This window comes from Drosophila grimshawi, unplaced genomic scaffold, assembly GCF_018153295.1.
Source record: "Drosophila grimshawi isolate 15287-2541.00 unplaced genomic scaffold, ASM1815329v1 contig_44, whole genome shotgun sequence".
NCBI lineage: Eukaryota > Metazoa > Arthropoda > Insecta > Diptera > Drosophilidae > Drosophila > Drosophila grimshawi.
In genome coordinates this window covers 13,609,320-13,621,630 of record NW_025063240.1, presented here as the reverse complement: position 1 = coordinate 13,621,630, position 12,311 = coordinate 13,609,320, and the positions used below count along the sequence as shown (strand labels likewise).

General features: G+C 41.2%; 1 protein-coding gene across 2 annotated transcripts in view; it reads right to left on the bottom strand.

Moving 5' to 3' along the window:
• LOC6557797 (RNA-binding protein Musashi homolog Rbp6) overlaps positions 1-12,311 on the bottom strand; it is a 167,273-nt gene that overhangs the window by 83,231 nt on the left and 71,731 nt on the right. For both annotated transcript variants that reach the window (XM_032740468.2, XM_032740474.1), the window contains exon 5: positions 10,135-10,176. In XM_032740468.2, coding sequence (XP_032596359.1) covers positions 10,135-10,176 — 42 coding nt within the window. The remainder of the gene's footprint in view (positions 1-10,134; positions 10,177-12,311) is intronic.

Below are 12,311 nucleotides of genomic sequence, written 5' to 3'. Positions count from 1 at the left end.
CTATTTATTTGCCCATATCACATATCACACATTTATAGCGCATTTTCATTGCCGCATTTGCTGCCAACTCATTTTAAAAGCCCATAAATTAATATTTTCACGCTTTAAATGCCGTGAACACACACAGGCACACACACACACCCTTAAATAGGCACACACATAGACATGTTTATGTGTGTGTTGTGTCTGTGAGTTGGCAGCGATTAAAATTGCTGTTAATGACAAGCGAATGTTATAAATTACAGCAATGAAGCAATTTTTTGCTGTCTGCCTGACATGGCACGGGGCTAAAGTTGATGACTGTCTGTGTGTGTTTGTGTGTGTTTGTGTGTGTGTGTGTGTGCTTGACTGCCTGTAGCAGACTCAAAGTTTGCCTAATTATTTAAGATCAACGCTACAGCTGCCATTTCAAGTCAACGACAAGAAACAGCAGCAGCAGCAGCAGCATCAAAATCAGCATCAGCTAAACGCGGAAAGATGAAAAACCAAACAATGAAAATTGAACTCATCTCTTATGTGGAAAACCAGGAGGCCGGTGCTTTGATAATGATGTTGTCTCTCTGTCTCTGCGCTGGGCTATGTTTCAGCTGTTATTAATGATGCTCCATATGAGGCAGGCAGGCAGGCAAACACACACACACACACAGACACACAGACACACATCCAGACACACACACACAGACACACACCTAAAAGCTTCTGTCTAAATTGAGGTTGAGGTTGTGAGAGAGCATAGTGGTTTGAGTGTATCCATTGCCTTAAAATTATGCGCCATATTTTCTGTCAGCATTTTGGCTCGACGCTTAGGCGGATGTCGTATGTGGTGGCCACCAGCTGAGCGGGGGTGGGGTAGGAGGAGAGAGTTGGGCGTTGTGGTTGTGCTGCCAGAAATCAACGATTGAGCTCACAACGATGGCACAACGACAACGACACGTTGAAATCAATGTGTGTGATTTGCCAATTATGTGGGTTATACATGTACGTCAGTCACTGTGTGTGTGTGGCGAGAGTGTGTGTGTGTGTGTGTGTCTCTGCCTCTGTCTGTGGCTGAGTTTGGCTCGTCATTAGCGCTGTTTCCATTTCCGGCAGACAGAAGCAACAGCATCAGCATTAGCGGAGGAGAGAAGGAGCCTCCATCGATGAGTCGTCGGCATTGGATGTCAATTTCATAAGCAATTTACGCAGCGACAGAGTTCGATTTGCCAACTGTTGATGCCGCGTGTCAAGTGGCAAAGTGGCAGTGGGGCAGAGCCACAGAGGCACAGAGAGAGAGAGGGGCGGATACGCTATAGCGCTATATACATCTGCAAATGGAAATGAAACTCCAAATTGTTGCTGTAGATGCTTTAAATGCATTTGACTATTTCCCCATCAACGCCGGCGCCTAATTAACTAATTTTAGAGCCAAGTGGCCCAAAACCGTTCGAAATATCAGTTTTGGTAGCAAGGAGCGGGAAATAAGCGGGGTCAACTCCAAACCATCATTGTTGGCCAAAACTGATGCGCTGCGCCATTGTCCTAATTATTGTCCTGCCATAAACAACTAACAGACGCAGCAGAGAAGCGGCAGTAGCAAAAACAACAGCAACAATAACAACAACAACAACCAACAAGAAGAGCAACGTTGTCGATTCACCCTCACAAGCAGCAAGACAAAAGTAATGGCCGCTATAATTCACAGTTACTTATTGTTTATCTGTTCGTTTGCTCAGCTCGATGTGCTCCATAACTTAAATGGTCGCAACAGCAGCAAACAATTAGAGATGAGAGCAGCACTCAAATAAAGCAACACGAATCACGAATTAATTAAATGATGCTCAAGCACAAATTTCCAAAATTAATCCGTGTTAAATGTATAGAAAGGAGAGTTGTGTTCTCTTGGCATCTTTAGCTTACGTCTTGAATCGCTAGAAAAGACAGGCTCAGAAAGATACTTGTGCTGTATACCAAAACTTGTAATGGCCACTTTAAGTAGTTTTCTAACCTCTCAGTAACGAGAGCCCAACATTAATGAACTAGAATCGAACGTATGTCTAACGATCTAATGGTAATATCTTTGGTTGAGTGAAATTACAAATATAACTAGACCGAATCTAAAGTGAATATTTATATAAGATGATCCAATTTGTAATGTGGAATTTCATTGAATCCTTAAGATTCTCTTAAGAACTTTAGGCCGGTTTCATATACAGTATATTCTCTCAATTAGAACACGCTTCCATCGCTAGTCTAATGACTAGACTATTTTTCTCTTGTGAAAACACTTGGTTCGATTTTATGGCATCGGGTTGAAAAGGTTGCAAGATTTTGCTTCGTTTTGCTTTTGTCTTAGCCCAGGCGTTGGCCTGTCTCTGTGCTTTAAATGATGCGAATTAATTTGAAAATTTCCAATGTGTGTTGCAACCTGACAAAAGGAACAACAGCAGCTCGCAGCTGTGGTAAATGCTTAAATCGACAAACAGGGCCAAGGAAAATCAGTGCACATACAGTTAAACAAAAAAGCCAAAATAGAAAAAAAAAATAACGAGAAAAGCCGTTGCCATAACTATGTGCGGCCAGCAAAAGGAAACGAACAACAATGCAACAACCAAAAACTGAGGCCGAAACTCAACTGCGAATTGCACAGAAAAAATAGCTGGAGAGCCGGAGAAGAGTAGCAGCAGCAGCAATTGGTGGGGGAGAGGCAACATTGAGAGGCAACCACATTGGTGGCAAACTGCTGTTGGTGCAATGGCCAAAAGTTTAAACAACTATTTATTATGAAATACAATAAAAAAAAGAGTAAAAAATAAATAAATATATATATATATATATGTATATATATAAAACTATTTAACACACAAATTCAAACAGACAACAGCTGAGCGCGGAGGCGGCTCATCGGTGGCGACTCTGTGGCAAGCCTTTTTGAGCAGCAGGAATCCAACTGGGTATGGCTGTCCCATCCATATCAGCATCTATCCACATTCATATATCCACAGCCCAAAAAGCCTCAAGCGCCAGAGTCGCAACCGAAGCTGGAGCTGGAGCTGAAGCCGAAGCCGGTGCTTTTACTGTTACTGTTGCTGAAGCTGAAGAAGCAAAGGAGCAACTTTTACGTGAAAATGTTCAAAATTTAATCAAATTAAAGTGAATGCGCCGCAGGCAAACATATTTCGCACGCGCCTGCGAGAAGAGAAGCGCCGCCAAGCCTGGCCAGGATGTGGAATGAGGCAGGAGCCACCAGGAAGAGGAAGAGGCAGACGTTCTGGCAGCAAGTTTAATATGTAAATTGTTTTTGTTGTTTGATACGGGTGGTGTCGGTGTGGTGTTGGTCCTGTGCTGGGCTGCTGCTATGGCTCGACATTAAGTGGTTATCATAGCCATTTATGAGGCTGTTAAAAAGTATCTCATTAAACATAAATGGGCAAGCGGCAAGCGGAACGTAGCGAGCAAACAACACTCAACTCGAACGGGATAATAGATACTCGAGTTATTTTCCATTCTATTTTTTTTTGTTTTTTTGTGAGCGAAGTGGGAGCCACAAATTAAAACCCAACTATTTGGTAGCGACAGCAAACCACAATCGAGACCCCCATATGCGCTGTGTAGAAGGCGGCCACAGTTAAAACGTTATATCGAAAGGAACCCGGCATACATTCTAGCAAATTCCGCTTACCTGTCAAACTTTTGCCATTTGTGGCCAACATATTTTGAAGTTAGCCCCAGTGTGCCACACACACACTCACACACACACACACACACACAATCACCACCCTGCAACAATAGAAGCAGCTGCCCCATCTCGCTCCCCCAAAGAACTAAGAGACAGAGCCACGTTTATGCCTAAACTTTGTCAATTATTTGCGGATTTAACATTTGTAGCTTGTGCGGATTTTGATTTTTGATTCGACTTTAAAAAGGCATTTGAAAGCAACAACAACAATTTGCATTGGCGGCACACTCATTAGAGTTTCATTTTATGTTTTACGGCAAATTGTAAGGAGAATTCCAGCAACATAAACCTAAGTTTTTGAGCATAGTTCATAATAAAAAGCCAATTGCATAAAAAAGAAATGTTTGTTAAATTGGAATATTTGAAAGTACTTCAATTTCTCGCACGGCAGTCTTAACAGGTGTGACTTAAAGTCGGCTTTCCCCTTTAAGGATGCGATTTTTTTTTAAAGTCTTTGCACTTTTGTGATGAAGGTATGCAAATTTTATATTTATCATTTTAAATATTCCCTTTTTCAGATTGTCCATTATCTCGAGTCACTTTAGACATTGATTACTAATTTGTATATCCTGTACTCGAATGTAGAAGGATACTATTATAATAATCGACAAAATGCATTCCGACACTAGTTTTGAAATTTATATGCCTAAATAAAAAATTATAGAATTATATAGTACAAATTTTGAATTTTCTATTTGTTTCAGTTAACTTAACTTTATTTATTAAATTGTTTGAAAAGCTAGTGTATCTCACAGTGGCGTATACACTTTCAGCTAGTTTTCTGACCTGCTTTTCATTTACAAGAATTTCAATATTGTTTTTATGATTTTTAGTCAATATATGCATATCAAATAACTATCAATGCCGCACGGCTGCCACTCCCAAATGTCAAAATCTCGCAACAAATTATCAGCAGAGCCGTCAATACCACCTGCTGCCAAAAATCAGCTACCCTATCAAAAAATAGAGAAACAAAAAAAAAAAAAGGAAAACAGACAGTGAATATTGGCAAAGCAAGAAAAAAAATGAAAAAAATGATAGTTGACGGCGAAAAGGACAAGAGGGGGCCGAGGGACTGAGAATGCGGCTGACAACAGCAAAAACACTGCAATTTTGCAATTTGATTATTTTGCAAAGCAAAATATACATAGTATTCGCATATATATTTAGAGACAGCGCGACAGAGAGAGAGGGAGAGGGAGAGTCCTTCTTAAAGGCAAGGGTCAGGTGCAGAAGACAAGAAGGAACAGGGTGGCGGGTGGCGGGTGCAAAGGGCAAAGAGCAGAGAGCAGCACCTGGCAAACGTTTGCCATCTCAAAAACGGGTGACGTTGGTGACTGCCGTTTATTATGCGTAGCTCTGCACAACTTTTCCAAAGTAATAAAGCCACAAAAGTTCAACTTCAATTGAAATAAATTAATTTCAACATTCGGACTGACAGCGCCAACTAACTGACAATTACACACACCGCACACACCCACACACCGTATACACACACACACACACACACACATACACATGCTCAGCGGTTGGCCCCGCTGCATGAAATAGTTGAATAACTTTTCGCTCTTATACTTTTTTTTTTGTTGTATTTTTGGTTTGGCTTGCTTTTGCTGCCTGCCTGCATGCCTGCCTGCCTGCCTGCTTGCCTTTTGTTGTAAATGTAAAATAATAACGACAAAATTGCACTTTCAACTTTTGACTTTTTTTCTTCTTTTTTTTTCTGCTCAAGAGGGAGAACGGGGGAGTCTAGGCTGCCTTTGTATGGCTCGCCCACTCGCACACACCGCCTGTCTCTCCATCTCTGTCTCTGGAGTGCTAGTTGGAAAGCGCGCCATTGTCTGTGTAAAAGTTGAATTAATCGCCACGTTGCCCCACCCATCAAAATACCTCACTTCCCCTCCCTCCCTCCCTCCATCTCTCTCTCTCTCGGTATCTCTCTATCTCAACTGCTCGTCTGCAACTGCAGTCAGACGCATACTTTGCACATAGTTTGGCTGCCTCAACGACTGTTTCATCTTGATTGATTACATATTTTACAAGTTATTGCACACTCCAAATAGCGGCTGGAAGGGAAAGTGGGGCTTGGAATGTGGGGAGTGTAGAGGGACCAGTCGAGAAACACACGTATTTATTAGATTTATGGCTTGGTTTCAACATGTCTGTCTGTCTTTATGTGTGTATTGAAATGGATTCTGGCAAGTGTATTCACACAACTTTTAATGTATTGGAAATAACTAATATATCTCCGCACTCTTCACTACGACGTCTCCCTCTCGCTCTCTCTCTCTCTCCCTCTCTCTCTCACCCAGTCTATCTCTGGTGTGCTGTTGAATTGCAAAGGTAGTAAAAAGTAAAACTCATGTCGAAAGCGGTAAGCTGTGGCAATTGACTGAAACTGCCGGTTTAAATTAGAAAAGTTTCCACAATGTACACAAGATACACACACACACACACACAAACACACATGCAGACACACATACACACATATACACACTTATACAGACTGACATATAGACCGTCATAGAGTAGCAGACATTCGAGCGTGTTAATTTAATGGCAACATGAGTGAGGCGCTTTCTCTCTCTTATATGGCTGATATCTGTCATTTGGCCCAGGAACCCGAAATGTGCTTCATTATGACATGGTCATGCAATCGAAGCCACATTGTTTTCCACACACCACACACTCAATCACACAAACACACACGCACACACGCACACACATTGACTGGATTTGTGCCTTAATTGCATACATACTTTACTATTGCATACTTTACAGTTTGACTCTGTGTTGTAATCTGTTTTGCATTTTAAGCCCAATAGGCTTACAAATACCTTCACAATCGATAATTTGACAGCTTCACTTATTGGTATTTTAATGCATTCACATCTCGATGCCTGCTGTGGTTGTAGTTACCAGATTTTGGACAACAACAACAGCAACCACAACGAAAAGAATAGTTTCATTGTTACACAATTATATTTTGAGGAATGTCACAGGACTTGGAAAAGCTGGCAATGGTTTAAATAATTTGTACTTGAATTGAATGCGGCTGGAAATTTCAATCGAAATATGCCAGACAAATATTGAAGACTATGAAAACCGAGTAAAGAAATATAAACCCGGACAACAATCCAAGTAATTCGAACGGATTTCGAATATTTTCTACCTTAGCTAAAAATGTAGTTTCAATTGCATTCCGAAATCAAAATATACATAAATACAATTTGGAAAGGACAAAGCTGACTTGGAGGATTTAGTGGCAATTCTTAGCCCTCAATTGTATCAGAGTTGTTAAAAATTCAAATAAAAATCTATCTGGCCTGTAAAATATTTTCAATTTTGATGTCATTCAAAATTGTTAAGTTAATGTAAAAGTGTCATACATTTTATTATTTTAAACAGGAGTATTTTAAAAATGAAGCAAACTATTCTTTTTCCTCTACAGCTATGGGACACTTGTGAACCTTATGGATTATATAAAATATATATGTCTAGCTCAATTGGCTGGTAGTTAAACGTATGAATAAAAGGGACTTAAGCTTATTTTAACATATTTGATTTCGAGTTTGCTGAGTGTGTGAATGTCGCTTTCAAACGTTCATAAATTCACAGCAAGTTCAGCCGCTGTCTCTACAGATACGTTAGTATTATTTTTCTTCTCCTGCTGTTGTTTTTGTTCATATAGTTTTTATAGCATACTTTTGTGGGGCAGCCGAGCAAAATCCATTTCACTTATCCAGTGCACTTTTATGGCTTTGGCCACCAAAAATTTTGCACATTAAAGCGAACTTTTTAACATGACATATGTAAGCCACTGCCAGCCATAACCTCTGCTCCTCCACCCCCCTAACACCACAGACCCCCCCTCCGACATTCATTCCCCTAGATAGGAAGCAATTGTGAGGAGACCCATTGGACAAACACAAGTTGCACAAATACACATTTCATATTCATAGTCTGAGAGCTTAAAAGCAAAGAAATTAACTTCACAAAAGTTTGCACAAACGTTAGAAGCGAGTCGTTGTCGTCGTTTCGTCGAGTTGTCGATGCGACGCCATACATGGCGTATGTGTAATGTTTTATATATTTCTAGTATGTGAAATGTGTGTAACCCAAGTCGGATGCGAATTTTTAGTCACAGCCCTTGACGCAAAGCCTACTCGAAATGTGCTCCTGTACTACTCTGCTCCTGTCGTCCTTTCGTCCTGCACGCTCCAGCAACACTATTTTGTGCTTAGTCGGCTCATCTGCATTTTATGGTCCAAAAATATCATCATCATTTTTTCGCATTTCATTATGTTCGCTATGGTTGTGTGTGTGTGTGTGTGTGTGTCTGTGTGTATGCACAGCTCGAAAACTTAGCAGTCTCATTTAGTATGCTTCATTTCATTATATGGCCTGGTTCTCAGTCTCCAGTTTCCCCTCTAACTGCCTGCCTATGACTATACTACTTTAAAAATAAAATAAAAAAAAAAAACTCTTAACTTTCGCTGCAACCGCAAGCATTTTGGGCCACATTTTGTGGGCAATCCTTCTGCCTGAGCCTCCGACAAACGGTGCGAGAAATTGTCCTCTCGTCAGTTTTTCTTTTTGCTTCTTCTTTTATTTGGCGCTTCTGATGTCGCATGCAATTTTTTTTTTTGTGTCCTGCGTAGCAACTCCTTTGGGGCGCTGACTGCCTGTCTTGCCATCCTGCCTGCCTGCCTGCCTGCTTGCTAAGCTCGTCTATAGCCTTCCGCCTCGTTGTTGGCCCCACAAGCGCCAACCCACCGCCCCCCAATTCTCCCTTCTGCGTCACTCATTTTTTTCTCGTAATTTTCATAAGCAGCCGTTAGACGTTGGATTTATGTTTTTAAACGCCTTTTAATATGCGAGAGGATCTTCGCGCGCCCCAAACTGGGAGAAGAAAAAAAAAACGAAACGAAACGCTGAACAGAGCAGAACACAAAGCCACTCGCAAATGCCGCGTAGCCAGCGTAGTCGTTGTCCTAGTCGTCCTTTTTCTCCCTACAGTTGCGTGGCAGGGCGCAAATCCAGTGAGAATGCGTTTAAAAAAAATATTATAATAATAACATTACGTAAATAATTGTTGGGTGCTGCCGTTGCCACAGCCAAAGGCGCGACTGTGCGTCAGAGATGCGACGCGGATGGGGCAGGGGGTGGACAATGGTAACACGCGCCACAGGAATAGCAACGGAAATCAGCTGCGTGTTGATAAGCAAAAGCAAGCGAGCGAGCCTTCAAGGAGAGACAGACTAAGAAGGAGCTGCCTCCGGGTTTGGTCTTGTTCTGCTCAAGGCTTTCACACTCTGTGCGCGCGCGTGTGTGTGAGTGTGTGTGTGCGTGTGTGTGTGTGTATTTGCGAGTGTCGTTTTGGGTGCGTATTATGGTGTGCTTTGCGGTTAGTCGCAGTATCGCTGCGACCAAATCAAAAAGTACAGCAAAGCCGCATTAGAGAATACACTAAGCTTAATATAAAGAGATAAGCTGGTTAGTAAAGAACATTTTTAGTTTTTAGCATTCAGGAATTTACTTAAGAAAAAGACTAAAAATGCTTTATAAGAACTTTAGCATTTTAGGCTTAAGACATCACATTAGTGGTTTTCTTTTTAAAGTAATGAAATTTAACACAGTTTTAACATTGTTAAAAAAAAACCTAAGATCAAATAATGACTTTTTTAATATGGATAAGCCTCTTAACTATATACTGCACTTAAAATGGGAAGCACAATTTTTGACCAATCTGAGTCTCGCATTAGCTTAACCACATCGAGCACTCAGATTGCGTATGTCTTTTTTTTGGCTAGAGTATGTTCGGAAGTAAAAAAAAATCAACATAGATGGGCACATTTGTAACTCTGTCTAACCGAGCGCAGCGGCAGCGAAATGTGCGTGTGGCATTTAGTAGGCAGTGGGGCAACGATAAAGATAGAGATGGTGGCAGCAAGAGGCCCAAAACGGAGGCACAAGCACCCAAATAAACACACACACACTCTCACACACACACACACAAGCTGGAACACTCATTGCTGTCGAAATTCTGTTGTCATCATCACTTTGCAGGCGACGCAATGAAAGCGAAGGAGGCGTAGAAACAACTGTAACTGATGGCTGCAAAAGGGGTGGAGGTGTGGTGGGATGCGAAGATGGAGTTGGAGTTGAAGCTGACTGTCAGCCACAAAGTTATCTGCCTGCCACTTTTTCGTAATGTTTTCGCCATGCTGTTGTTGTTGTTGTTGTTGTCATCTTCCGTTTTTAATTTCATCTGCCATTTGCTGCTACTTATGACACATCCTTTTGCCCAAACCACACACCACCCACCCAACTACCCACTACCCGAATACCCCATTCCATCCGATTCACAGCATTTTTTTCATATTCTTTTTTTTGGTAATAATTCTGTGGGTACTTACCTTGGGATGTGCACGTCGCGGAAAAGCTACTTTCGGGTCCACCTGCAAGCAAAAAACAGAAAAAGAATGAGCAAGAGTGAGTGCGAGAGAGAGAGAGAGAGAGAGAGCAAGACAGACCAAAGAGAGTGAGAGAGAGAGAGAGCGAGAGTATGCGTAGTGGTAGAAAATCGTATGCTTAATGACATTTAAATGAAAAAGCATTTCGAGCAACTCTTCATATTAATAGCCCAACATAAATCTTGCATAAGCCTGCATTGCGCATTAAGCGAGAATTACTCCTAGTGAATGTGGTTGGAGGGATGGATGGATGGAAGGATGGATGAGAGACGAGGGGACGTGTGGTCTGCGGTATGCTCCCCAACTTGGAGCTGAGCACGCACGAATTAACGCGTAACAAATTGCACGACCAGCGGGCAGATGGAGAAGCCTTCGCCTTCGACTCCGCTGCGATCTCAGCATCCAATAAGCAGCGTCATTAAAAATAATTAAAAATCATAAAAATTCAATTTTAAGTGCCTTGGTTGCTTCTTCTTTGCGGCTGTCACCCACACACACACACACACACACAGGCTGACAGCGCTCAGAGTCCTGACAGCTAACGGTAAACCTCAAAGAGGCGGATGTGGGATGATTTCTGCTTGGGGGTTTTTTACTTCTTTTGCGCTGCTAAATCTTTTTCAAGTGACTTTGAGCTGCATTTGGGTGCAAGTGCGAAAGTAGCTTAAGCCAATGCCGCAAATAAAATGGCAAATAAAATGAGGAGATATTGGCAAAGACAGCCAAGGAATCGAGAAGGCCGGGGGTATGTATTGTGAAGAGAGAGAGAGAGAGAGAGAGAGAAAGAGGAGAGAAACGAACGCAATATCCTCTGGCGATAATAATTCTCACGAAAATTGTCACAGGACGGCAGTTTGCTGTGTTGATTTCCTGTGTGCAGCATACAGAAAACAACAGCAACAACAACAAAACAACAAACTAACCAACCAACCAACAAAACAGTAAGAGCAAAATCGACGTTGAAGGGGCAGCTGCCTGGCGGGAAATTGATTTTTAGATTAAAATTAAAACTAATCAGCGCTGAGTGGCAACGTCGACGTCGACTTTTTGAAAATACATCAGACCGAAAAAGCGTAACGAAATGAAATGAAATGAATTCGCATCGTTTTCAGTTTTCCAGTGCTGTGTTGTGCAGCCAAACGGAAACACGAAATCTGCACGACTGAGCTACACACACTATAAATACACATGTGTGTGTGTGTGTGTGTGTGTGTGCATACAAAACTGCAGTTGGTTAACAAATACAAACAAAAAAAAAACAAATATACACGAAAATAATATACATATAAATGATGGCTGCGCCTTTTATTTACAGTTGGCCAGCTGTGTAGCCATAAAAGAATGACCAACAAACACAGACAGACACGAACAAAACAAAATATATTCACACACAGACAGACAGACAGGCAGACAGACAGACAAACAGACAGACAGACAGATGGCCAAACAGTCAAACAGACAACACTCGGACCAGCTTTAGCTAATTAAGCTAATGCCAATGCGGCGTATGCGTAATGCGAGAGCTGCCTTAAAACTGGACCCATCTTCATCAGTTTCCGGCCATCAATCTAATCAAACAGAATTCATCAATCACATGCATTTAACTGGGCTAAGAGCTGCTCACATACGGAAATCTTTATGCTCTAAAGTTACCAAATTCTTCGAGTTTTGATGAAACTAAAAGCGAATTGTATGCGAAATACCCTTTTTGGTTTAAGACTGATTTGGGCATTTTAATTATATCTATTTATTTAAATACATTTCTTCTTATTAATCAGTCAGTTTGCCTTAACTGAATCCTTACCCGAAATGATTTAGGTTTATTTATTGTTTATGTGACTAAAAGGAACAAATTTCGAAACAATAACTTCTTATTTTCAACTGGAAAACTGTTCAGCAAAATTTTGACTTGATTAGTTTGGCTGTAAAACGCTGCTATTAAACATAATGTTAGACAGTTTACGGAATCACCAAAAAAATAATAATGAAAACTGTGAAAATGTAGCAGATCATTTGATGCACACGTGCACCATCATCAACACCACCTGCCCCACATAACAGATTCACGTAATTAAAAATTGTTTCTCATTTTCACACGGAAATCTCGTTTGTGTCGAGCC